We start from the raw sequence: 27608 nt of genomic DNA, 5'->3' as shown, positions 1-27608 counted from the left end.
AAAAGCTCACCCCTACCCGCAGGGATGAGTACAATAGGTTTTAGGAAATTAGCATCATTCATTAAAAAGTCCTGATTAGGGGAGGACAAGTGGTGATGCAATTCTCCCTGCCAGGTCAAGTCCCTGCTCTGGAGACCCCACTTCAGCACTAGTTGTAATTCTGCCAGGAGAATGCATCTTGATGAGTTGTTCTCAGCCTTGGTTCCCAGGAAGAACCAGGATAGTACAGATTGTACCTCCTGTGGCTTGGAGCTCTGGGATTTGTTTTGTCTTTCTGCTTAAGGATAGGCCATGGAAAAGTACTGGGAAAGCAAATCACTAATACAGTAGACTACAGAGCTGCACATATATGTGTGAAGAATAGAGAGAACATATAAAAGAAAAAAAAAAAGGTAAAACATAAAATGGCATCACTTGTAATATCAAACTCATTGAATTTTTTTGGTGAGGGAATAGCAACTTCTATATTGCAGCATATGAAGCAAAAGGTCTAAGAAGCTGGTAAATTCCCTTTCCATAGATTTCCTTTCTGTAAACTTTCAGTGTATGAAGAAGTCTAAGTTTATCTAAGAATTCTCTTAAACTGACAAGTTAAAGCCTTAGAGCTAGAGTTGTGTGTCTTGGGGGGTGTGTGTGTATATATGGAGAGAGAGAGAGACTCTGGGTCATACAAACTGATTAAAAATAAACAACACATTATGTTCAAAAATTCCCAAAGAATATGTAACAGCTAAATTCTATCAGTCAAGTCAGGAAAGATTAAAACTGTTTCTTTAGCATGTATCCTTCATTGTTGTAGCTACTACTAGGAAACTTTATGAGAAAAAGCTTTTGAAACTGATGGAACAAGGTCCTGACCTGAAGGGACCCGTGCCTCTCCCAGCGATTTCAACTACTGAGAACACCAAACAGAATGGAAACAATGATTCTGACCAGTACAGCGACAATGAAGAAGGTAAGACTTGAGTGGAACTTGCATGGGAATGATTCAAATGATACATGAATGATACTTGCAGTAGAAATAACCTAAAGAGCGTATGATCTTGTGTTGGCATTGGTGCTTGGCACCACTGGACGGTGGTCTCAAACTGACTGATGCCATTAGTTTATTATCCTGTAGTAAAAACTCTCTACCTTTTCTGTGTGCACCCTCACAGGCAGCTTCACACAGCACTGACTCCTTCTTTCCTTCCCTCTTCCAGACCAGCTAACTCCTTCCTGTCCCTTACTTGGCTGCCTGACCCTTCCTTCTCCTCACAGCAATGCCAGTAAAAGTCTCTCTTCTCCCTCCCTGTTCTCCTAACTCTTTATATCTTCCTTTTTCTCATGCATAATACCTACATTCCCTTTTACTCCTTTGTGATTGGTCACATCAGCATTCCACACTTCTTCTCCTTCAGTTCTATTCACCTGTCTTATACAGCTGCACCCCATTAGGGATGAGGCTCTGCTGCAGCGCCATTCCTAATCTTCCACAATCTATTCTCCTACAGTCTTGCTGTTGGGTGAGGCTGTAAGATACTGCTGCAGGCCATGTCAGTCATGTGCTTGATCATGCAGTACCAGCACAGTGATCCAGGTGCCTGTTCTGGGAAAGGAAACCTTTTGCTACTGAGCTGTCTTTAATCCATTTTCCCCAGACTGGAGCCTTTAAATCCAGTAGACAGAATTGCATATTGGGTATTTCAATGTTCTTTGCATGTCGTACTTAAGTATCAGTCCAATTTTGTCTTATGGTGCTCACAGTAGTTATTTACTATGGGATAGTGAATAAATGTTTGTTTATTAAACTTTTCTTCTTTTCTGTTCACTATCTAACACTTATGATTCAACCCCTTTTATGTGCTGTTCCTTATTGATGTAGTTTGGGGTAGGTTGATTGGTTGTGTGTGTGTTTTTTGTGGTTTTAACATCAAGTTTGTATCAAGAAAGTGTAGTGGTTGGGGAAGTGGAACTGAAAACACACCATTGTGCAATTTACAAAAAAACAAAAACAGCACAGGTTTTAAAGAATTACTTGAATGGATTGTTAGAAGATGATTATTTAGTGTGGCTTGGTTTTGGGAGTGGGTTTTCTTATTGCTTTTGCAGGAATTTTCATGAACATGAGACAGAAAGGGTTGAAATGCACCTAGTAATTGCGTATTTGGGCTTGTTTTTCAACTTTTATCTCTTGCATTTTTCAGGGGCAAAGGGATGTTAGAAATTGATTTATTAATGTTTGTGACAGCCAAGAGCCGAGTCACAACTGACAGCTAACTTCTTATAATTTCATATGCTTCATATAATTACTGAACTGTTCACACCCTGGGGAAAAATCTCAAACCCAAATATTCTCCTTTTCCCCTACCAAAACCAAGTTTCTTTTTATAAGTAGGTCTTAAATATGTCGGTGTAATGCTATTAGAATTTTAGAAAAGCAGTGGAAATAATGCGTCCTCTTATTGGTGAGATGACTGCTAACCGTTCTCTGTGTCAAAAGTGGGGCTTTATATAAAAGGACACAAATTAGAAGAAACTAAGCAACAACTTCAAACAACATTGACAAGCTTCAATACCTTTATTGCAATCAATAGCAGAATGGTACTTCAGTTAAAAGAATTGCAATTTGATACCAATTTCTAAATGGAACTGTTGGATTGGTCAAGGCTTATCTGAAATGTAGGAGTTTTAGCACAAAATGTAAATATGTGGGTCAGTGCTTCAAAATAATTTTAAGTTTGTTCTTCAAAAACCTTTGCTCTTATACATTAATAGAGAAATATACCTGTTTCACAGCTTTTTATGGAAATGGCATCTCATAAGAGTTATGTTGCCTCTTGAAATGAATTTTTATTAAAATACATTTGATTTCAACTAATACAACAGCGAGTAGTGTTATAGAAACTAGTTTTATTAAAACTGTTCGCAGATCCGAAGACTGAGCTGAGGCTTGAGAAGAGAGAACCTCTGAAAGCCAGGACGAAGGCAGCAGTAGCACTCAAACAAAAAAGAGTTGTTGAACACAACCAGGTATGTTTATCATAGTGGCACGTGGAACAACTACTAACTGCAGGTGATGTGCTCACTAAACACCTTGCTACTTTTAACATCACATTTGACTAAGTGCGCTATGCTGTTTTTTAAAGTTCTTTTAGAAAGCCTGTTCTAATATAGCATGAAAAATCTTGTGGATTAACTATAGTGGCTGTTTTTAGCATGTCTGATAATGTTCAAAGTTACAGTCTGCTGTTTGTCTGACTTGCCAGCTGCTGTAGCACCTCCTAGAGAAGAGCAGGCAACCTTAACATGTTTAGTTTTAGAAATCTGACAGATTTTTAATTCATATGGGCTGATGGCTTTCTGTTGGATGCTTGTAGTCAACTTGATTCTATAAAAGTAGTGGTTTCTCAAAAAAAAGTTTGGAAAAAGGGATGTGTGGGATTTTTTTGGTTTTTTTAAGAAGTGTTTTTAAATACATATATATATGGTTAGCTATCAATAGACATAGGTATGCATTTTAAATGGATCTGTTTAATGACTTATTTAAATATAATATGTATTTGGGGATGTGCCTATATGTATAGTTGTGTGTATATGTTTACATGCATACACTAGCTCTCTATGTAATATTTTTTCTTCAACTATGTAGCAGCAGTATTAGAGTAGACATAAATTTGTTGAAAAACTTCTCCTTATGAAGAAAAAGGATAAATAACAAGTGTAGATCTCCCTGCGTGTACCACCTGTCCTTTACTTATAAATATTAGTTCTGCTGCCTTAATGCAAGAGGGATTTTACAGAAGCACCTCTGATTTTCAAGCTGCTGAATACAGGGCTCGGTAGTTGATGGCTGATCTGTCATTCTGATGTGAAAGCATCATTAAATACCCTGTTCCTCAGCTTAGGATATTTAGAGTCTTTACAGTGCTCATCTGACTAGTAAGTAGTGGAGTTATGCTACAGTAAAGGACTTGTAATGAAACATTCAGTGACTCAGGATCTAACTTGTTAATTGTTTGGTGTATTTTTGCAGATCACAGTGACTTTTCTCAGTACTTTGTTAAATGCCAGATGCTTGCTACTTAGTGTGTGTATGTATATGTATAAACATGCTTGAGCTACAGACAGCTCTTAAAGCAGGTTAAATGGTGCTTTATGACTTTGAGTAATACAACACAATTACGGAGATCTATAACTACTTTGGTTATTTTAAGTTGGACTTTTAGGGTACAAGCTGAACAGATTTTACTTCAAAAAATGAAATGCACACATAGCCCAATGCACCAAGTGTTCTTTAATTTGTTTGGGGAACTTCTGCTTGTAATGGTCTTTATAATGAGCATCTTAATCTTTAGATTCTTGTATTTTAATAATTACTTTTTTTGAAATAGTTATTCTGCCAGAAATCCCTGCCAGCTTCAGTGTAATAAAGATATTTAATTCTTCTGTCAACAAACAAAACTTATAGTCTTCAGGAACTCACAGAATAATAGATTTAGTGAGGTATTTTTGTGACATTTTAGGTGATGATTTGTTTAGTCAATTTTTTGTCATCCAGTTTCACTATATTAGTATCAGGTCATTATTGTTTTGCCTTGCAGTCTTACATGTGCAGTACAGATGCAATATTTTGCAACTTGAATATTTTAACTATCAGGAGTTAATCAAAGGAATAATCAAAAAAATTACCTAATTTCAAATTCACCAAATTCTTCAGAAGCTCTCTTCAGTTTGTTAAACCTTTCACCTTTGAACATCTGATTGTTTCTTGGGTTTTTTTGGGTTTTTTTTAAATATGGCAAACAGACAAAACCATATAAAAAACCCAAAACAAACAGCCCCACCCACCCCCCAGGAAAATTTTGCAGCTGCTTGAAGCCAAGAACAGCTTAATGCTTTTGGCTAGCAAATGTGTGTAGTCATATCTTTTTACTGAGAACAAAACCAGAACATGGAGAAGATTTTTTTCTTCCCTCCCCTTCTTCCTGTGGAATTGCATTGTAGTTTTCAGCTAATGTGTCAAGGGACTATGCTCATTTTGCAGAACTATTTCAGCTGTTGAGGAATGTGTGGCATTGACTCGGAGTGTGTGGCTGAAGCATGGTAAGGCTGAGCTGATGGGCAGTGCGGTGTGAGCAGACTTGCTAGTTACTTCTGGGTCCTGTGTAGCGCTGGTTTTAGACCAGATGGACATAGCGGACAAGACTGTCATTTGGCGTGGCTGGATGTAGCTGCTCTCTTAAGAAGAGTGCAAATAGATAGACAGTTATTAGGCAGACTGCTGCAAAAGAAATTGGGTGGGGAAGTTGAGCAGGCCTATGGGTCTTATCAGTCAGTTAGTAGTGGAGTGCTGGATGAATTTGAGCTCAGCTACTTGTGTTTAATTACCTCCTCATAGTGAAAAATTGGCAGAAAACCCTAATTTAAATACCCTCTTCAAATCCAGTAGGTGAATCTAGAGCAGGAGTTCAAAACTCAGCCTGACAGTAAATGGCATTGGACAGAAGGAGGCAGGCTAAACTATGTAAATGTTAAGGAGCAGTGTAGAACTAGTCTCTCTCCTGAAACTTTGTACAGTGACATTCTGCATGTGCTGTGTTCCCCTACTCATCCCTGTATTTTTTTGGCTACCTGTATAGTAACTTGGTAAGTGGTAGCTGAGGTAGTCATAATCTATAGCTCCACTGCTTGAGTTATTTGGCAGTTTAGAAGCACATGCTGAACACTGCTTGTGTACCACACTCTTGTGGTTTCTCTGGTTACCTACAGGTGTTGGTGTACCTAACATGGGTGTTACATTTTGATATTGTTAGAGGCCTGCTCCATTGACAGTGAGGGTAATTATAACTGTAGACAATAATTTTTATTCTTTTCTGTCTGTTGAATGTGTTCTACTGAAGTCTGGATGGGTTTTATGCAGTAGATTCTGGTTTTTCCTTGACTTTTCATGCAAGAAAAGAATTGAAACTTGGCGCTTAAAACATATAATTGGAGCATCCGAAGAAGAGAGGCAGTAATCAGTGAAGTGCTTCTAACTTTTCATTAGAAGAAATTTGTAGTCAAATAGTCTGGGATGGGGAGCTCTTCGTTACTAGTATGAGTGAATTTGCCTTCCTGCTTTCCTGAGTGGATTATACTGGAGTAAAAACACTCGGAAATTAGTATTTTTTCTCTAAGCTTCTAAAGAACACCTCTTAAATAGAAAGTGTATGGGGTTGAGGTGGGGAACTGTGGTTGTAGGTTGCCCGAAGGAAGAGAATGCAGTGTCTGGTAAATATTTGAGAAGGGGTTAGAAGATGTTTCCTCAAATGTCTGTTAAATTTGTTAAATTTGCAAAGAACTTTGGAGAATTAGGCTGAAATGTACAATTCTAAAAAAACCACAAACTTGAATCTGTTCGGACCTGAGGTCTGTGCATTTGTTTTATAAAATACTTCAGTGACTTCGGAATGAAGTGAGGCACTTGTGCTCCCTCTGCTGGGCATTTAGTAGCTGTTATACAGAATTTATCATGGAACCATAAAGCTGATCATCTAGTTTCACTGTCCCCTCTCAAGTAATAAGTACTTTTCAGCCTCTTCTCTTAAGACATTGTTTTGTGGCTAATACTGTTCTAGTGAAGTCATTTCACTATTGAACCTGTAATTGGCAGTTGCAGTGTGTAACTTTATTTAGCAATGAGTGTAACTTCCAAAAACTTGATAATACATCACTGTATGAGGTGTTAATGTGCAAAGATAGAAGTATTTAAAAAGTAATAATTTTTATTTTTAAACTTAACCAAATATAAAAGAAAATCTTGTATGTAATCTAGAATAAGCAGCTTCACATCTCCCTTTCCATCTTGGAATCAGTTTTGAGGGGGATATTTGCTTTGAACATGAAACTTGCAGTAAAGTGTAGGGAATGATCTGCATTTGTTAATGGCTATAAAAGTTGGGTGCTTCATGCTGTTACTTTGATTTGTGAGAGATCTGTATCAGGCTTGATTGTTTAAACCTGTTATGTGATAATTGTTAGTTTCATCCCTGTACGTGGAAATTTTTAAGATCATTTAGTGTCTCTCCCCGACCCCTGTGGCTGAAGATTAGTTCCTGTTGAAACTTAGGTGTCTGTCCATAAACTGTGCCCAACTCTGCTTGGGAGAATCTATCAGTGTAGAGAACAAGGTGATGCTTTCTTGTTATGTTCATAGATTTGTGTGTGTGTAGGCAGGAAATGTAATGGGCCTGAAAGCTTCATGTCTGCTGTCCATGACTTGATGTAACTCCTTGTAGTGTTAGCTCATTCCAGGGCAGTGAGCAAATTAGCAGTTTTTACTATTGGGCATTATCTATTCAGTTCTGTATTTGAACAACAATGTGCTGAAATGTAAATATTATGGTCAATGCTACTAATCTAGCTAGCTATTCATTATTGAATGTATTAGGATCCACCGTTCTTTGATTGTAGAACATGTTGCTTTTGGAGTGTGCATGCTATTTTGGCTTTTGGTTGCGAGTATCCAATGTTTGGAGCTGGTTTTCACGTATATGATCATGTGTTTGATGCTTGAATAGACCTATTCTCAAGATGAAGTTACTGAGACTGTCTGGACAAGTGGATCTTCAAAAAGTGGACCTCTGCAGGCATTTTCTAGGGAGTCTACAAGAGTGTCAAGAAGAACACCAAGAAAAAGGGTGATGAGAGGCTTTTATAATAGACAAGTTTTTTTTTCTCTCACTCTTAGGGTCCCAGTGGCTCTTTTATTCAATTGTTGTCTTTTGTTTGTTTTAAACAAACAGGTGGAAGCTACAGCACAGTTGCCTATAGATGATGCTGTAATATCAGAGAGTACTCCCATAAATGAAACTATATTGGCTGCAAGCAACGAGACCCTAGTAAATATGCTTAGTAAATATGTTTAATCAATTGTGGTATTCTTCTGTAACATATCTTCACTGACAGAGTCATTCTGTTTTGGACAAATAGAAGACTGTTTTAAGGAAAGTAAGACTATTCAGTAGTCTCTGAAAACACATACTCAGTATCTGTTTTAGTATACCTAATACTGTTCACTTTGAGATGGGACTAGGTCAACACCTAGGTCGCATCTGATGTCTTTTGTGGGGGGAGGGCTGTAAAAAAAACACTTTAAAAGCTTAGATACTTTCTTAATTTATTTAAGTACATGCAGAATATTTGCTTTTAAGTTTGGCTTTTCTTGTGAACTAAATAGCTTTTATGTTTCTAAATGGCTTAAAAGAAACCAGTTGGAATGATAAGCAGTGTGTTTCCTTTGCTGATCTTGGAGTATCTGTTACATAACCTTCTTGAGTTAACTTCTAACATGCATATATTCAATGCACATAAAGGTTTTGTTGTTTGGTTCTGCCACCTTGCCCCTTTTCATTTTGTATTTTGGCTGTTTCTGAGTGAACAATTTTGAATCTCGGCAGGTTGGCAATAGGGTGCCTGGAAATTTCAAGCATGCAGCTCCTACACTGTCAGTCAGTGAACTCTCAGACATGCCCAGAAGAACACCAAAGAAACCACTGATGACAGCTGAAGTAAATAAATTAAAACTTAGATTGCTCTTGCTTACTCTCTGTGAACAAAATTCCTGTGTGTGTGCTTACTTCTTAGTACAGAGGGGGTGGAGGATGTCATTGCCCAGGTGACACCAGTCAAAAGAAACTAGTGTTGTCACATGACATAAAAGAGAATATAAACTTACTTTTATCTTCCCCTTTCAGATTTGTGTGTGTGTGTGAAAATCTGATTTTTTTCTTTTTCCTAAGATAAATATGTTGATATGTTATTTCTCCTTGGGCTGCTATTTTTCTGAATAAAATGTAGATTTTTTTTTTTTCTTTTAAATTCTTTGAATAGCTCAAAGTAGAGTAGACTTGGGTTATCTCCATTTGAGCTTGTAAATCAACCTATCATGAAAAAACACAATGTGCTTTAATTTAGGGAATCAAGTAGTAGAATGACTTTACACCAAATTACTGAATTAAAAAAGCATCTGTAGATTTCTTTCAGTTATCAAGAAAGAAAATAATTCTTTAACTGTTAACCTATTCAAGCTGCCAAAAATTATATCTCTTGGAGAACTGTCTAAAGCACCTGCAAGTATATGTAATTGTATTAATATAATACTGTAATGTTGTGGAATTTTACATTGCAAGATGCTGTTTGTCTGTTCATGTAGCTGTAGATAAAGCTGCTATTAACATTTCATTTACAATGTGACTGCCATGTAGACTTAGTTGTCAAATAGAAGGTTGTGGGTAAACGTGATGTTCTATTCCAAGCTTCTGATGGGGGTTTTTCAGTCAGTATTTTAATGTAATGTGGCATGGTTTTTTACAGCAAGAAGAGACAGATTGCCCACATCAGTGCTTTTTAAATCATGTTGGTCACAACCAGTCCTGTGATATGTTCAACACAGCCATGATAGAGGTGATGGTTAAGTTTTTTTGATCATCTACATCATTGGCTGGCAGGTGTATAGGATTTATGCAACTTATTGTTTATCCTAAAGGAAACTGAGGAGATGACTGAATGCTTTAAGACACCAAAAGTGACCGGATGGCTGCCAATAATTAAGGTTAAACAAACTTCTAAAACCCAAGAAGTAAACTTCTTGAATGTCACTGGGTGACTCACTCATTCTTACAAATTGCACATGGTTGTGGTCACTGAGATAGCTATACAGAAGCTTTTAGTTTTGCTGTCTGTTCGGCCTCTAACTGTTTTTGGTTTCCTAGGTGCTGGAGAGAACTACAGAAGAAAGAAGAATAGAAAGGGATATTCTTAAAGAACTGTTCCCTTATGAAGTATCAACACCTACAGGAATTAGGTATTTCTAAAGTTTATGGGGCTTCTTTTGTCAGTTCTTGTAAACCTATTTAAGCTGAGAAATATCTTTTGATTATATTGATAGAGTTCTGAGAGAGTTTTTGCACTCCGGATCAATGACATTTGTGACAGTCACCTATTCTTCCGTTCTATATACATAAATTTGTTACCAAAACAGCCCCATCTTTATTTAAATTGGAGAAGGGAGAACAGGGTGGTACTATAGTAGGAATTATTACCAGAATTTCTGGATGGTGAAAGTTAAATGAAAAGAGCTTTTATGTGGTAATGACTTGCAATATTTAAGTTTTTGGCTAGATGCAACCGCTTAGGCCTGCATTTAAATTAAGGAAAGATCTTGTGCCATATATTTGAGTTGTCTTTTACAAAGCCAGAAAGAACTTTCAGATACTTTATTTTTTCCTTTAAATGGCAATCATGTTGATTAATCTTATCATGAATGAGGATGGCATCTAGGAAAGGCTATTACTTGTGGGTTTTGGGTTTGTTTTTTGTCATTTTGGGGTTTTTTGTTTGGTTTTTGTTTGTGGTTGTTTTTTGGTTTTTTGGGTTTTTTTGTGTCTTTATATTTAAACAAAAATTGAAGCAACCCTCTGGTTAATTGGCCAATTAAAAAAAACCACTCTGCTTAGAGCATATGAGAAAAAGTTTCCCCACGTTAAGATGTGAAATCATCTCCTGTGTTTCCAACATGTTAATTATAGCTTCAATTTAAAATGCAATTGCATAAAGTCTTAACCATAAGGAGAATATATAGTACTAGTTACTACTGCTGTGGGGCATCTGCTGACCACTCAAATTTGCTCTCCTGTTTTGAGGTCCAGTTAAATCCATACCACTTTTTTTTTTTTAAAAAAAAAAAAAAAAAAGTAAAACTCATTCATGTATACTTCTTGTATGTTAGAATTTGGCAGTGTACATGGTTTTTTTTAATCCTTACTGCTCTGTCTTCTGGCTCTGTTTTGGCTTAGCCATCAGTAGATATTTTATTGGCCGGAAAGAATCTTTTGTTTAGGAATCCTAGTGGGGCTGCAAAAATAATCATTAAGAAAGCAAATAGAAGGAGACACTTTCTACAGTTTGATTGCAAGTTATGATCCTTTTTATGTGGATAGAATGAAGTGGCATTTGAGATTTTTTTTTAAAGACTGTTTGATTGAACACTGAATTACTAACTTTATTGTGTCTATCATTATTGGTCAAGCTTCAAAAATCGTATTACAGGTACTATATTCACCAGAAATAATTCTTAGTTCTTTAATTATACTAAAATTTCCCTATGTACTTTAGATTGCTCTTTTAAATATGCAATATTTCAGGTTCTTTTCCTTTTTAATTCACAGTGCTAGCTGCCGTAGACCAATCAAAGGAGCTGCAAGCCGGCCTCTGGAGCACAGTGACTTCATACTGGAGGAAAGTTACTCTAAGTATGCACAAAAATATGGTACCTCGACTGACACCAAGTCGGAGAAACCAGCAGTAAAAAAACAGCGCCCCGTCCCCTTGTGGATAAAAGTTTTTCTCTTTGTTGTTGTTTCAGTCTTCATGTTTTTGGTTTATCAGTCAATGGAAACTAATCAAGGAAATCCTTTTTCTAAATACATGAATATTGTCACTCAGGGCAGTGCCAAATGAATATCTTTCTGAAAGGCACACCCAATTTGGTCTCCTGTTTTTTAATTGTAGAGAACTCTTCTGCCCTCTCATCGGCTCAAGGACTTCTTATAAATAATGTGATTGGAACCTGATAAATTGGATAAAGGAAGAAAGATAATATTAAACGGACATCGGTAACTTTCTGGACTTTGGACAAGTAGGAGATCACTGCCATAGGAGTAACATTTTTTTAAATCTTTGAACTTTTTTAGGCTTTATTTTTTTAATGTGGACATCCTTTAAATTCACTTTTGAGAAAATGTATATTTGTTTTTGCAAGAACTTGGAAGCTGAGAAGGGCAAAAATGTAGTAAAATGTGAAGCTGTGTCTTTAAAGCTTTTCATTTGTACAGAAAAGAAGTTGTACTTCTGCCTCTAGATTATAGTGGAGAAGGATTTTAATATGGGATAAAGGGAAATGCATTTCATTATGCATTTTTGCAGTAACAACATAACTGAATTTGATCTCTTAGGCTGTAGAGAGAGTACAACAGCAACCTTTTCTGTAGATTACTGTAACTTTTTAGTAAATGTAACTGTAAACCTGTTTGCATTTCTGTAAAAGTCTTAGTATCATATTAGTAACTGTTTAAGTGTAACTTCATTTAAATGTATCCCTTCATTTTAGTGCTTACAGTGTTGTAGGAGTTGAATACAAATCTAATTGGCAAGAGATGTATTAGAGGAACTTATTTATTAGTAATATGTGTGGGAAATAAAAACTACATCATAACAATTTGTTACTAAAATACTTTTTTGGGTCAAGATTGTTATCTGAAGCAGTCTAAATTCCAACCTTAGCAGTGGTCTTTTTTCTTTCTTAAAAAAGCGAGGTCTTTCCAACACAGCTTTATGTGATTATCTTTAAATATTTGTGTAGAGAAGTATTCTCAAAGTATGAAAATTCCATATGAAGTTTTATTCTTGTATGAAGAGGGCATTGCTGCATTTTCCGCTACAGTTTCATCTTTTAAGGTGAGATTTACTACTTTCATGCCATTGACTATTTTTCTCAGTGGAAGCATGCTGAAACACTCTCTATTGTGTAACTTGGTTGAGCAGGCAGCTGATTTCACTACTACCAATGAAGAGTGATAAGCAAAAATTTTTTTAAAGTGAATGTATACTTTTTTGGTGTGCTTAAATCTGCAGCATACAGATGTTCAGTCTTATTGCTTGGTACAAAATTGCAATAAATCATACTACTTATTCTTAAAGTGCTACTTATAAAAAGCTGAGAACATTAGTTAATAGTCAATATCTTTTTACTCTAGGTACAATTATTGTGTAGACTATAGCTATGGGGAAGCTTTACTTTGTGAACTTTGGAACAAACATGGTAATTTGTAGCAAAGCAATAGTTTTGGGGTTTTTTTCCTGTTTAATGTTTTTTTTCCTTCTAAACTGCTTTTTTGAGTAATCCAAATAGCTAAACCTGTGTCCATCCTATAGAGAATTGTAACATAAGACATTCACTTTTGGTGTCAAAAATGGAGAAAAATAAAAATGATTTTAATGTGTGTGGATTTTCCTTATCAAAATAAATGCATTGCTGAAAGGCAGCAAAAGCAAGACAAGTGATGTATCAGTGGTGTCATTTTGTGCTGCAATGGTCTTCCATATTGAAAAAATAATTTGAAATCTGATAATAAACTCAGGTCAGTTCATGTCACTTGGTGGGAGGAATATTCATAATATTTGCAGTATCAGAGTTTTGTGCCATAATCCTTTAGCCTATGTCAGGCCTTTAGTTTGGATGAGGGGGAGAAAGTAGCTTTCATTTGTTTTTCAATGCTAAAGGAACTTCCTTTTCACTTTAAATTATTTCTCACACCACGTTTCTGCATGTTTGCATGTAAAATATATCTTTCTTTCCTAGTTACAAGAAATAATTTCAGTTTGCCTCTGCTAGGGGTACTATTAATATCATCAAAGAAAAAAAAACCCACTACAATCAAAACAAACTACAGACTGAATTTTGTTGCAATTAACTGTCATCATTCTTTCATTTTTTCACTGTTTTGGAGAATGCTTTCAATTTCAGTGTTGCCTCACAGATGGTAAAGAGTTTTCTAGAAAAGTCCTCAAAGTAACCCACCTCTAGTTCAGTTGTAGTTAGAAGGCAGTGCATCTTCAATAAAGGAATGGGCTTTTTTATATTTCAGACACTTAATGGTGTGTGGTAGCCCCAAGACTAGGATCTTTCTCCTGGTCCCAAAGTTGAATTTTTCATGGTATTCTAAGGGTAACACATATAATAATGCTATGAGCTGTATGTGCTTAAAGCCTTCTAACTAACTGCTGTATAAATTAAGCTGAAGTATATAATTCTACTGTAGTCTTTGTATCAAAGCTGAAGCAATACACACTGATGTTCCTTTTTTTCTTCCTTTTACACATTCTCACTTTTGTTCCATTAGTTCATTTTGGGTTTTTTTTAGACAGAGCCAGCTTAAACTTTCAGAACCAATGAAAAAAGAGTAATTTTAGGGACTAGTATCCAAAATCTAGTTGCAAAATTGAGTAGAGTTCTGATGTAGAAAGTATTGTTTAAGAAGTCCCCTTCAGGGCAGGGGCTACAACAAGCCTGGAAAAGGCCTGTGGGAGTTAATGGGCGTGGCAATGTTATTTTGGGTTTGGTGGCTTTTGTTCTCATGATTGGTCATACTGCTCAGAATGTTGTGCTGAAAACCTGGCAGGTCTTGATTTCCTGTCTGAATTGGAGCTAACACATAGCTTGTATTTTTCCCTTTAAATTCTGTGCTAATCTTTCAACATATATCCAGTCTCAGGAGCCCTGGTATCAGGTTGTGGATCACTAGATTATTCCACTTGAGATTTATTTTACAGCATCTGATCCATGGTGAGAGCATCAGAGCTTCAGTATAAGACAATAAATTTTCAAGAAGGATCTTAAATTTAAATTCACTGTGTTTTAAGACCTTGATTTGTATTTCCATAAGAAACAGCATGAAAGAACTTCAAGTTTACTTGCTAAGAGCATGCTCAGCACTGCCCTACAGAATGATTTTGGATCCCTCCTAGACTTGGTCTATGTGCGGTGTTTTTTTTTGTTTCTGGTGGCATAACTTACAAAACTCTTTATGGTACTAAAATTCCTGCTAATTACCTCCGTTACTAGTTTTGTGGACAAGATGTCTTTAAAAAATATGTTAACTAGTTTATGCAGAGTCAAAGCAGAAAAGCTGAGTACAAAAGGAATGCCTTTAAATAATACAGGTCCAAAAGAAAACTCAGCAGTAAAGTTTATGTAATTGCAAATGAAGCTGGTAAAATTGTGTGACATATCTTGTGCATGGTACATTGGGCTTACTTTGATATGGCTTAAGTAACATATTGGGTCAAATAGATACAGGGGTGTGTTGTGATCTATAATTTTAATTTTTTTGTGTGCAAAGGTAGCTGTTTCAGCATATCTTTGTTGTCTGTTAATATGGCTTTTATTGTGTGTTTGGTAAGTCCACCTCTCTGTCTGAAGCTTTTCCTTTTCCTGAGGGAATTTACCAGTCTGCTTTGCACCAGTGCAACAGCAATGGATATATACATGCATATTTCAGACAGCACAGGGTCTCCAAGTTAATTGAACTTGTAAAGCAGTCCTAAGGTGGCATAAACACCTGTAAGTACTGTGTATATGCTGATATAAAAAGAAATCTCATGAGTTTTGTTACACCTCACTTTTCTGTTAGCATTCTGAAGTTTTCTGTTAGCATTTGTAGTCTGTGGTTAAAGCATAGTAACTGCACTGTCTTATTTGTTCTTTAGAAAAAAAAAATTGTGATGTTTAATAGATATAAACCATGTACGGTGTGAGGAGAATTAAAAAAAAAAAATATTAGACAAGTATATACATGGCAGCAATTAATAAGAATAATAAGGTTTCACTACTTCCTTCCTGTGTTGAGAATATGTGACTGCAGTTGTCCAACCTTGGAAGCCTGGGTCCTGGTGAAGGAAATGCTGCAACTTAAGGTTTCCCTTGGGCTGTAAAACCTGATCCATTACTGACTTTAGAACCATGGTCTAGTAGTTCTGGTGTTGAAATAAGGGAAGTGTATATAAAATAAAAGTTTACAACCCAAGCACATGCTGCTCTGCTAACCTGATTATCAAAGGTGTGGATGGTTGTTTCAGTATCTCATATATTTTTGGAAACAAGGTCACCTGGGAAACAAGCTCATAAGAGTTTTGATTTTGCTTGCAGGCTTCACCAAAATGTTAGAATTGTGAAAAGTTACTGTAAGTCAGGAACTAGCCTGCATTTCCTTGATTGTATGCAGTTTGAGGTGAAATTAGAGTGGGAAATGGAGAGGATATGTGGTGGGTGTTACAACAGAAGGATAGATGAAATTAAGAACACTCCAGAGCTGCAAACTGAAATTTTCCTAACCTCATAAAACTTAAAGAGCTACTGATTAAAAAAGATGGATTTAATTTACTGTGAATTGGACAGAAGGTGACACTAGAATGTAGCATCTTTCAAGTCTTTACCTATTGCTCCCTTCAATGTCTCTCAGAAATTTATTAAATTAATCTAGATGGTTTGAATTACAGGCTATTGCTGTTTCATTCCTTCACATCTGGGAAAAGTTGTAGGTATTTTCTTTGTAAAATTATATGTATTCAGTAAGAACATATATTATCCCTGTATTTTCATGGGGCTATGTTAGACTGCTGTTTAGTAAGTCTTGTTTATAGTACAGCTGTTAGAAGTTAATTGTCACTTAAAAACCAAACTCACAGTTTGTTCTAGAAAAGTTCTACAGACTAATTCATAAGCATCTGTATAGTTGTGCACATAAATCGCCATTAGATGTTGTCTATAAGTGGTCATCTGCTGATGCTTTATAATTGGAAGGAACAGAGGTTTTCTATATGTTAAAAATCGGAAAAGTCTGCAAGAATTGTAATCATTTATCTGCAGTTTGAAGAGCCCAAATCTCAATTGCCTAGAGGTTACCTATTGAAATTGAAAATAGGTGTCAGTGTTTGACTTTAAAATAAAACATTGTTAAAAATAATTGTTTAGAGGTGAGTAGAGCAGAGCAAGTAATAGTAAAATGAACTATTATGGCTTGTTTTCACTGCTGCCACTGGCAATGAATTCAACAGCTCTTTGGGCTCTCAGCTGGTTACTAAACAAAAGTATTTGTAGAGTGCAAGTTTCATTTGACCTTTTCCTGCTTGAGCAGCTGGAGTGTAGTTTATTCAAGAGGCACTTAACCAGCCTTGGTATCTGTGATAGTGCTATTGGGCACTTTTGTCCGTGTAGACAGTCCCCCTGGATTCACAACTTTGTTGTGAAATAGAGAGAGTAGAGCCAGCGCCTAAGGGCTTTCCTTGGAAGTTTCATAGGAGCCCCTGAGCTGAGCAGCGTTGGGCTGTTTCTTCAGTGTGGTATGCTGTCATTTGCCCAGAAGGGCTGGGATGTTCAGCACATGTCTCTTGCTTTCCTGGCTTCTGTGTGTATGCTGTTGCAGAGAACTATAATTGAAAGAATATGATCAAAACAATGAAAAAGTGGAGTTATTGCCTCTTCAGTAACTGGACAGCTGGACTTGTCTGTGCTAGTCTTGTACTACATAAGTCATTAAAATGAGAGAAATCACCCTGTGTTGGAAAAGGCATAGTTAAAGGCAGCTAAGGCCAAACATGGGTCCCATGTTACATAACATTCTGCTTTTAACAAACCAGTAAGAAGCAATTCTGTGAGCAGCTGCAGGCATTGTAGCATGTAGTACAGGCTATGTCATGATGCCCTGCAAGCTTACCCTCCAAAGGTGGAACTCGGCCAGGGAGTCTGCAGACAGCGCTTGGTGCTAGGGCTGACCCTGCTTGGGTTGACAGAACTCCGGAGTCTGGTGAGAGGGTGAGACACAATTCTCTCAGCTTTCTGCTGAGGGACTTGCATCCCGTGTGTTTAGCAGACAGTCATTAGAAAGCATTACTAGATGTGATTACTAGACGTGTAACCTGGGGTTATACGGAGGACTTCTTTCAGCTAATCTCAAAAAATGGGTGCGTTGCTAGGGGGTGGACTTGATCTTCAACATCTCTTCCAACCCTGATGCTTTCATGATTCGGTGTGAGCGCTGCAGAGCACGGGTCCAGGGCAGCACAGGGAACTCGCGTTCGGGCCTGTCTCAGGTTTGACATTGCCCGGGGCAAGGCGGCGGGAGGCACGTGGCTCAGCTGGCAAGCTCCCCGAGCCGGGCAGCGATAAGGAAGGAACGGGAGCTGCGGCGCGGGGTTTATCGCTGCCGGCTGCGCTCACGCAGCCCCTGCCGGCGCTCTGAGGGGCGGGCTCGGCCCCCCGAGGCGCAGGCGCGGGCCGGGCGGGCGGTGGCCGCGCGTGCGCAGCGGTCGGCGTGGCGCCTCCGCCAATCGCGGCGCGAGTCGTTGCGCGGCGGCCCCGCCCCCGGCGCGGCGAAGGACAAGGTGACGGCGCGGGGCCCGCGTTCAGCCTCTGCCGCAGCGGCTCCATCTTGTGAGGTGAGTCGGGGCGGCGCGGGCCGCCCGCCCGCCGGGGACCTGGCTCAGCCTCGGGGCGGCCGGGCCGGCTCGCGGGTGCGGGGCTGGGGCTCGGCGGACGCGCCGTAGCGGAGTTTCCCGGTCCCACGTCCGTCTGCTCTTCTCGCCCGCTTTAGGTCGCCATGTTCTCGTCCATCGCGCCGCTCGCGCGGCACAACCTGTTCTGCGCGCCGCACTTCCAGCTGGTGCAGGACGGCGTCAGAAAGCGCCCGGCGGAGCCCGCGGAGGCCCCCGCCACGCGGCGGGGCCTGGCGGCCGCGTCCGCCGACGAAGGTGAGCGGGACGGAGGGGCCGCGGCGGAGGCGAGGCCCGCGGGCGTGCGGGGCTGGGGGTGCCTGCGCTGGCCCCGCCAACCGGGCCTGTGCCCGCCAGGGCGGCGCAGGAATGTCAGCGCTCAGCGGGGCTCGGCCGAGCCGGGAGGGGCCGGCGCTGGGCCTACGCGCCCGCTTGGAGGACGAGGAAGGGCACGGGTGGGGGAGGCGCTGGCAGTGCTTCCGCTCTGCCGGCGATGTGTGCCGAGGAGCAGGAGGGATCCGGGCTTGCCGGATAAGGACACGGGAAGGTTCTAGCGCGGAGTAATCGCAGAGATCCCTGTAGATTCTGTCCAGGGGAGCACAGAGTGCATTTTCTGGCTCTGCATGGCCTGCAGCGTCGGACACTGAGGTTGCAGGCCCCTACTTCTTTCATCGGTGGAGAAGAGCAGTGAGTGAATCTGTGGATTCGAAAGACCATCTCTCCCATCCTTTTTCCCTTTTTCTCTTACTTTTTTCACCAGTTTGTTTATAGCTGGGTAACTGAACATCTAGATACATTCAGGTGCTTGCTGCTGTTCTTTTTTTAGTTCTTTCTTTCTTTTTAGTAGCTGTTGTGCATACACCATGTAACCTGCTATTTAAGATACAGGGATGCACTTAAGAGTTAAGTACAAATGCTTCCTGTATGTTTCCCAGTCAGTTTGTTGGCTTCTGAAGGTCAGACCTTGATGATACTTGCAGTACTATAGAATGGGTAAGGGTGGAAAGGACATCAGTGAGTCATTGTCATCATCCTTACAGGTCTAACTTTCCTGCTGAAGCAGCGTCATCTTAGAGCAGATTGTACAGAATTGTGTCCAGATTCTTGAATATCTCCGGGGGGGAGACTCCACAGAGTCTTTGGGTAGCCTGTTCCAGTGTGTGGTCACCACAGTAGAGGACTTTATATTCAGATAGAACTTCCTGTGCATCAGTTTTTGCCCATTGTCTCTTGTCCTGTTGCTTGGCATCTCTGAGAAGAGTCTGGATCCATCCTCTTGACACCCTCCAATCAATACTTACAGACAATGATGAGGTCTTCTTTCAGTCTTGTTTTCTTGAGACTGAACAGACCCGGCTCCTTCAGCCTTTATTCATAAATGAGGTGTTCAAGTCTCATCATCTTCGTGGCCCTCCCCTGGGTCTGCTCCAGGAGCTGCATGTCTGTCTTGTACTAAGGGGACCAGAACTGGGCACAGCACTCCAAATGTATCCTCACTAGGGCTGAGTAAAGGGACAGGATCACCTTTGAGCTGCTGGCAGTGCTCTTCCTAACGCATTACAGGATACCATTGGAGTGGCCTTGGCCACACACACACACTGCTGGCTCATGGACAGCTTGGCTGTCCAGCAGGACCCCCAGCTCCTTCTCTGCAGAGCTGCTTTCCAGCAGGTTAGCCCCCTAGCTACTGATGGTCCATGGGGCTATTTGTCCCCAGGTACAGAGCCCTGCATTTGCCTTTGTTGGCCTTAATTCACTTCCTCTCTGCATGCCTCCAACATGTTGAGGTCTATCTGAAGGAATGCACAATAGTAGAGGTGGATATTAAAATTCTAATTCTCTTAAGCTGTCAATAACTTAAAAGTGTCTCTTTGGTTTTAGTTAAAAAAAAAAGTAAGAATTACTTTCAATGAGCTACCTTTTCTGAAATACCATGATAATTGAAGTATTTTAGGGGACTTGCATGAATATTCATAGAATATGTGAAAGAGAGACAGGTTAGGTTTTATGAAGTTTTCAAGAAATTATTTGTGGCTTTCAGTGGAGTAATCCTGCCAGCTAACTAAAGCCCTAAATCGCTCTTTGGTATGCTAAATATATTCAGTAGGTGCACTTATTTCTTTAAAGCATTATGCTTAATCTTCATCCTGTTTGTTGGCAGTTGTGGTCAAAGGTGGCCAAAGTTTCTCAGTCTTTATAACCTTTTCTGCTGAGTTCACTATTTCATGTACCATTTAGTTCTCTGGCTTTTGTGCTGAGAACGTAACGCGTTGCAGAAGATATCTGGACTTGCACAAGGTCACACAAAGTCAGTACAAACCACACGACCTTCTGAGATCAGCTCAGGGCATCAACCACAATGGAGCTCAGAGACCGAGTATTTTATGACTGGCTCATGGAATTTGTCCTTGTGAACATGTCAGATTGGAAGCAGAGATATTAAATAGTTCCAACATAGCTGTCTCAACAGAGTAGCTATATTTTTATGCCACGTGTTTATATTTGTGTACCTTAAGAGTTTTTGTCTGAATTAGAATGACTTTCTTGTCCTCTGTGCTGCATGTTCAGCTGGTTCTCTTCTCAAGTTAATAGTTTTCAGAAAATTTGACTCTGCTTCTGAAATAGGAAGTCCAAGATCATCTGTAGATTTATTTTCCTAATACTGCTGTACCACTACAAACCTAGGCACCTCTAAAGAGCTCAAGCCTAATTGATACTGGCTTTCTTAATTACTGTACTTGAACACCAGGCTGATAGGTCAGTCTGAATAGCACTGTAATACAGCCCATACATAAAACACTACTTTCCTGTGGCTACTATAAAGGTCTGTCCCTGTCATTTGAGGAGTATGACTTCTGAATTACTGTGAAAAAGGCAGTGAGAACAAACAGTTCTGAGATCTGGGCAGCATGGTAGCTGTTGGCCAAAGACACAGCTAGACAGAGCCGCCCCAAACAGACCTAGAGTCTGTTCTCTGATTACACCTGCCTGATCTTTGTGTGTTTAACCAGCCATTCTGGAAAGTTGTAAACAGACTTATTTCTGTCTGCAAATCTGCTAGCATAGCCAAGCCATTTTGGAGCTATGTGTAAGTCCCAGACCAGCATATTTACAGTCTTTAGCAGTGTGTCAATTAAAAATAAGTTATTCTGATGACTGATTTCTGGCTTTTAACTTAGGCTCTCTCTCTATGGCATCTGTGATTTGATATTTATCATTTTAAATATAGAAAAGCTTATTTTTTATTGTTTGGGCAATTTTTAAGAGTAAGGTGAAAAATGTAAATATAAAATCTAATGTAAAATCTGGAATATTTGTGGGAGGTAGTTCCTTTAAAAGTTACGTTAACAAAGTTATGAGCTGGATAAGCCTGCTAGTGTTATCTGCTGCTCAGTTGGTGCTCTTGAACATCATCGTCAGTTTCAGTTACTGTTCATAAAGGAATTCAGAATCAGAAAGATGGCAAAGAAGCTCTGCGTAAGATAGGCTTTTGCTGTCTTTTAGTTTTCATTAGTGTTTCTTGGAGATAGTTCTTAGTAAGTTGTAACACTTTAATGCCATTATGTTGAAGTGACACCAGTAGATTTAGTAGCATAAAATTATCTTTCTACTTTGGAGAATATTTTTTTCATAGTTATGATTTTCTGTGTGCTTATTCAGTATATCAGTTTTGCTTCTACTTATATTTTCAAAACATTGAGCATAGTAGTAGAACTGTGGTGCTACTTTATGCTTATTTTGTACTGTTCATTGTAAATTTGAGTGTTTTTTGTTTGCACTCACACATAGCTTCTGTAGTGTCTTCAAAAATGAAAGAAGAAAACATTCTTTTTTTATAGCTCCAGTGACTTTGCTGTATAGAAATATTAAATAATATTAATAGTAATAATAAATATGAAAATTAATAGCTTGTTTTAAGATTGGATAGTTTTATACACAGTATATACAATGTATAGAACAGTGCATATGAAGTATCTCTTGATTAAATGTGACCACAGATATTCTTTAATGAACCTTGTGTACGAGCATTCAGTGGAACAATAAATAGCAAGCTGTATACATTTGAGATTCTGTATTTGAAACACAATTTAAAAAAACTTGTAAATTAAAAAAAATCTGTAAATAATCTGAGAAATACCTGAAAATAAATCTGCATATCTCCAACACCAGTATTGTAGATTTTTATAGTATCTACTTAAATACAGGAGTTAAACTGTTATAGAATATTTAACAAAAGAAGCTTTGTCTTTTGAGTACTAGAGAAATACTGTTCTTCCTTAATTTGTGGCTATAAGAAATTGTTGGACATTGCAACTTAAGAGTCATAGTTTCTGTTAGTAACATCTGGGATTAATTTCTATGGTTTTAGTGTGCTGCAAGCTAAAACTTCACAGTTTCTTCCTTTGTTTATTTAAAGGAATACATTAAATTTGGAAGCCTTAGAATCAAATCTTGTCCGTCCAAAATGTTTTAATTTAAAGCAAAATAATTATTTTTCATTATAACACTATATTCAAGTAATACAGCATGGGAGGTTATTTCAGTTTAATACTTTGGAGAAAGTAGCACTTAGTTTTGCTTGTTTTTTGATCATTGTTACCATTTATGATTGATCACATATATGTAATTTTTTCCAATTAACTAGAATACAGCTGTGCCTATGGCTCAAACAGATTCTTTGTGCTTTGTGGCCTTGGTGGGATTATTAGCTGTGGAACAACACATACGGCACTGGTTCCTCTAGACCTGGTTAAATGCAGAATGCAGGTTTGTTCTGCATGTTGGTATGTGACGACAGAGCATGTTTAGTGTGGTATATTTAATTACTAATGAACTGGAGGCATAAACTATACTGTGGACATCGCTGTCCAACCGTGCATGGAGTTAATATAAAAGCATGGTGTGTCTTTATTTTTTGCTGCAGAGTACAGTTGTGAATATGGCTCGCTCAAGTTTTATGCTCTCTGTGGCGTTGGTGGGGTCCTAAGTTGTGGCCTGACACACACTGGTGTCGTACCTCTGGATTTAGTGAAATGTCGTATGCAGGTTTGTATAAACTTAAACATTTCTTGAACTTTGGTTTTCTATCTAGCCAGCATATTAAGAGTTGTCAGTAGGGATGCAATCTCTTGTGGATGACCAGAAGCAAGTAAACTTGAATGCTGCTTTATCAAATCTACTGCTGTAAGACTAGCAAAATACCACTTTAAAGAGAAGTAAAGGTATTACAGATAATCTGGACGCATTATTTTTGACAGCATTTAAGGCATGTTTAACTGACTGTATTTGCTAAAAGGCACTCACCACAATGTTACTCTGCTGGCTGGTTTGCTGTCCAGCACTATTCCAGTGCTTTTGGAGTAAGGAAATAGTACCTTTAAGATCTGTGGTTTTAAGCCTGGAGTGGCATGCGTGTGTAATTTGATCCATTAACACTGGATATCAATGCATGGCTTATGGATTGGATATTTTCTAAGGATGCCACTTTGAGCAGAGTGGCTAAAACTTGGTTTCAGGAAGGCCATCAATGCTTGCAACTGCTTTCCTTGAGGTGGTTTTTGATTGAACTGAAAGGGGCATCGTTGCATTGGGCTTATGACACATGAAAATAATTTTGTGAACAGCCATGGATGAAAACATACTAATGGATTTATTCAGGCAAATCTGCAGGAATGAAGCAAATTAAAGCACACTTGTAAATATAGTAGTTAATGATTTCTGTGTTGCACAGGCTGATACTGATTATAAAAATGGCCATTTTGTAATTATAGTGCTGTGCATATTCAAAAACTTCAAAACTGTGTTCTTCTGAATGGCCATTATTTAACAATGTTTACCAGAGAGACCTTTTCACATTCTTGAGAGCACCTGAAGGTCTGTTCTCAAACTAGGAAATCTGTAACACTTCAGACATGTTCAGTGTGGGCTACCAGTTCCTATTTATTACATGATAAGGGTGGTGATACTTCTCCTTCCCTCTCCAGTACTTAGAGGGAGGTTCAGGAGGGGGGTTCCATGTGGATTTCAGGTGTGATCTTGTAAAACCTGTCAGCATTTATCTCTTTACAGATCCAGTACAGCATGTTTCTAATCCTTCCTAAGTTCTCCAGGAAGAAACCTGTTGCCTGCCCTCTCATGTCTTTTTAAGAAGAGGTCACCTTTGCCTTTTCAGGTTTAGCTGAAACCAGGACATCTGTTACACACCTAATAACTAAGCATGGTTCTGACTTGAGCATAGTCTCATTTTACAGTGCCTGATTAAATACCCACTTTTCTAAAATTACATCTGTTCAAAAGTGACATATTTAGGTGAACTAGATCCCACGTATGTTGTTCCTAGCTGCAAGAGAAAACACCAGTCTATGCATGTTCATGCATGTCCTATAGCTCTTTCTGAAAGTCTGATGGGCATCCAGCTTGATATCTTCCTTCTTATCCTCTGAGGAACTGTTGGATGATGTGAAGTATGAAAAGTAACAGTGGGATGTGACTTAATTACCTGTTGAAAAGTTTCTGCTAAATCACTTCCTTTCACCTGAAACAAAATTATTCAAGTCAGTCTGTGTTAAATTCTGATGAGTTAATAAAATCTCACTCAAAATTTTATAGGCAGAAAACAATTTGTGTAGCCTTTATTGCCAAGTGAAAGTACAAGTGTAGAAGTTTTTGAGTACTCTTTGGTCTGCTTTGCTCCATTTGTCTTAGCCTGACTATGTGGAGAGACGACACAGGAAAAACAACCTTCTCTGATCAGTAATTAAGTAAATCATTAGGTTTCTGGCAACGTTCCTGTACATACCCATAGTAGTGAGTAAAGTAAATGAGATTGCTGACAGGACCCATTATATTTTTTAAAAATCTGATCCAGTACACCTGACAGTGTTAGAACAGTGATTTCAGTAAATCTTTTCATTACAGTTGCACTGTTAATTTGGACAATTAAAGCGAAACAAAATTGAATTTGGTGGTTTCTGGGTATTGAGGAACATACTGGCTGTTAAAACAATTCTGGGTTTGAGACTAGCAAGTAACCATTATGGTTACATTAGTGTAACTTTGTGGTGAGTACATCATCTGTCCAGGGAATTATAGGAAGCTGGCTGTTTGAGGAATAGGAAAATTAAAACTTTTGGATGGGGTTGTGAGGAGGAAAATAGTAAGCTATATCAAATATTTACCTGTCTATTCCATTTAGGTCGATCCACAAAAATACAAGAGCATCTTCAATGGATTTTCAGTGACAATCAATGAGGATGGTGTTCGTGGCTTGGCTAAGGGATGGGCTCCAACCTTTATTGGCTATTCCATGCAAGGGCTTTGTAAATTTGGTTTTTATGAAGTTTTCAAAATTCTGTATGGCAACATGCTGGGAGAGGTAAGCCTTAAATTTATGTAAAGCTATATGTCTGCAGCGTAATATTATTAGTGATAAGGCATAATCAGAAAAGCATGATTCATTAATAAAAATGTGTGTTTAAATTCCTTTCAGGAAAACGCCTATTTGTGGCGTACTTCGCTATATTTAGCTGCATCTGCCAGTGCAGAGTTTTTTGCTGACATTGCTCTGGCTCCAATGGAAGCTGCTAAAGTTCGTATTCAGACACAGCCTGGATATGCGAACACTCTACGGCAGGCTTTACCCAAAATGTTTGCAGAAGAAGGCATCTGGGCGTAAGCATCCCTTCATCTTAATTGAAGCTCTTGATTTTCAGTACATTTTCTTAATGAAGAACTGGTGCTATAACTAATTCTAGCCTTAGCTTGTAATGCTTTTTGGTCTTTATTTTTCAAGATAAGAACTTAACATACTTCAGGCAATCTGTGCTGAACTGGCTGTTGATTTCACATGCTCCTTAGATCCATCTTTGTGAGTATCTTTGTGCTGAGTTCTGCTGGATAACTTCAGTTTCTAGCAGTTCCAGTCAGAGATATTCAGCAACTTTCTGGTTGTACAGTCAAAGATGCTTGAGTCATTGGCATGTAAGAGTAATATAACTGCATGTTAGCTTTCTGTTCTGATAGAAGTGGCTGTTGATGTACAGGTCATGTCTCACTATCAGGACTTGGCTGGTATGCAGACATTAGCCTTTCTGCACTGGTAGTATCAGTACTACATTGCTGCAGTGCATTGTAATCTGAAAAGTGACTAAAGAAATTGCTCTGCAGCCTGGGGATCAGGAAAATTTCCATTTGTGTTGCTGTTTGAAGGTAGTACTCAGAAATGAATGCAACTCAGATTTCTGTAGGTATTGACAGCATTACAAGGTGAATATATAGAAGTTGTGTAACAGCAATAAATAAGCTAATTTATTTGAGGTTAGAAATATACTTTAAATACTGAAGAAAATGAAACTTAGATTGTCTCTTCTCTGATTAAGTTTCTATAAAGGTGTTGCTCCACTATGGATGAGACAGATTCCATACACAATGATGAAATTTGCCTGCTTTGAACGTACTGTTGAAGCTCTCTACAAGTACGTTGTTCCCAAGCCACGAAGTGAATGTACAAAAGGAGAACAGCTGGTAGTCACATTTGTTGCAGGCTATATTGGTAAGGAATCTTTAAGTCCTACACTTCATTAATGGATTACTGCAAATCTAGAGATCTGTTGCTTTTCAGAGTTTTGAGCACATGTCACTGACATGGGAGAACTTATTTGCAGCTTTAAAATACGCAGGTGAAATAGCTATAATCAGTCTGTTAGAGGAAAATGGGTCTGTAATAGGACACTGTTCTTAACTGCTCCTATATGTTACCAATATTGATGGCCAGATTTAAAAACTGCAGCTGATTTAAGCAAAAACTTGCATCTTCTTCAGTCTTTGGAATCTTTGGATGGAAGGGGGATTTCCAATATCCAAAGATTCAGAAGTTTTTTTTCTGGTTGTTTTCTTCTGTTCAGAAGTTTCAGCTGGTTGTTCTTAGTGTACACAGTAGTGTACAGCTAAAATACGGCAGAACTAATGTCAAATTTTTCTTTCAGCTGGTGTATTCTGTGCAATTGTTTCCCATCCTGCTGACTCTGTGGTATCTGTGTTGAACAAAGAAAAGGGCAGCTCAGCTTCGCAGGTTCTTATGAGGCTTGGATTCAAAGGTACGTTCTTACTTTCATGTATTTTGGATCAAGTGTTTCTGGTGTTTTGGGGAGGATTTCTGGTTTTTCATGCCATTTTATGCTGCTCATGCTTTATGGTTTGCTCTCCAGGTGTATGGAAAGGTCTATTTGCTCGTATCATTATGATTGGTACCCTGACTGCACTACAGTGGTTCATCTACGATTCTGTCAAGGTTTATTTCAGACTTCCTCGCCCACCTCCACCTGAAATGCCAGAATCTCTGAAGAAGAAGCTTGGTCTAACTGAATAGACAACTCATGGACTGACTGCTGACTGTCCCAGTGATGAGTTTCATGAAAATTTTATACATTTGACTATGTAGAAAACAAACTCTATACAATGTCATTATTGGTTGTGCCCTCATCTCACAAGAGGGTTTAAATTCTACCACTGTCATTGCCTGAAATAAATGAGAAACAGAG

The 27608-nt window shown here is 38.6% G+C and overlaps 3 protein-coding genes and 1 non-coding gene across 8 annotated transcripts in view; 3 read left to right on the top strand and 1 right to left on the bottom strand.

Annotated features, from left to right (window-relative positions):
• LOC131573595 (lamina-associated polypeptide 2, isoforms beta/gamma-like) overlaps nt 1-13079 on the top strand; it is a 22543-nt gene extending 9464 nt beyond the window's left edge. The window contains exons 3-9 of one of the 4 annotated variants that reach the window (XM_058827692.1): nt 800-955; nt 2912-3012; nt 7542-7661; nt 7767-7862; nt 8421-8531; nt 9735-9826; nt 11190-13079. In XM_058827692.1, coding sequence (XP_058683675.1) covers nt 800-955; nt 2912-3012; nt 7542-7661; nt 7767-7862; nt 8421-8531; nt 9735-9826; nt 11190-11481 — 968 coding nt within the window. In that variant the 3' untranslated portion in view covers nt 11482-13079. The remainder of the gene's footprint in view (nt 1-799; nt 956-2911; nt 3013-7541; nt 7662-7766; nt 7863-8420; nt 8532-9734; nt 9827-11189) is intronic. The other 3 variants (XM_058827693.1, XM_058827694.1, XM_058827695.1) reach the window with 3 other exon arrangements.
• LOC131573597 (nematocyst expressed protein 3-like) overlaps nt 1-18007 on the bottom strand; it is a 25248-nt gene extending 7241 nt beyond the window's left edge. Inside the window, exon 1 of the mRNA XM_058827698.1 lies at nt 17295-18007. Coding sequence (XP_058683681.1) covers nt 17597-18007 — 411 coding nt within the window. The 3' untranslated portion in view covers nt 17295-17596. The remainder of the gene's footprint in view (nt 1-17294) is intronic.
• Nucleotides 17874-27608, top strand: LOC131573596 (solute carrier family 25 member 3). 2 transcript variants are annotated; one of them, XM_058827697.1, is made up of 8 exons: nt 17874-18015; nt 18171-18327; nt 22994-23115; nt 25265-25444; nt 25559-25740; nt 26448-26620; nt 27054-27164; nt 27276-27608. In XM_058827697.1, the coding sequence occupies exons 2-8, from the start codon at nt 18177-18179 to the stop codon at nt 27434-27436; spliced, it is 1080 nt and encodes a 359-aa protein (XP_058683680.1). In that variant the 5' UTR covers nt 17874-18015; nt 18171-18176; the 3' UTR covers nt 27437-27608. The 2 variants fall into 2 exon arrangements, with proteins under 2 accessions (XP_058683680.1, XP_058683679.1); XM_058827696.1 differs by lacking the exon at nt 22994-23115 and adding an exon at nt 22715-22836 and having other exon boundaries at nt 17876-18015.
• Nucleotides 25913-26152, top strand: LOC131573934 (small nucleolar RNA SNORA53). Its single transcript, XR_009276310.1, has one exon. It is a non-coding gene; the product is annotated as a small nucleolar RNA SNORA53 (small nucleolar RNA).

Source organism: Poecile atricapillus, chromosome Z (genome assembly GCF_030490865.1).
Source record: "Poecile atricapillus isolate bPoeAtr1 chromosome Z, bPoeAtr1.hap1, whole genome shotgun sequence".
Taxonomy (NCBI): domain Eukaryota; kingdom Metazoa; phylum Chordata; class Aves; order Passeriformes; family Paridae; genus Poecile; species Poecile atricapillus.
Note: the sequence above shows the minus strand (reverse complement) of the source record. Positions and strands in the feature narration are given on the sequence as shown.

Excerpts from the sequence above, each read along its gene's own strand:
- LOC131573596 (XM_058827697.1), top strand. The coding sequence starts at position 18,177 with ATGTTCTCGTCCATCGCGCCGCTCGCGCGGCACAACCTGTTCTGCGCG. Across the intron at positions 23,116-25,264 it reads TAGTGAAATGTCGTATGCAG|GTCGATCCACAAAAATACAA; the intron begins GTTTGTATAAAC and ends TATTCCATTTAG. Across the intron at positions 25,741-26,447 it reads GCAGAAGAAGGCATCTGGGC|TTTCTATAAAGGTGTTGCTC; the intron begins GTAAGCATCCCT and ends TCTCTGATTAAG.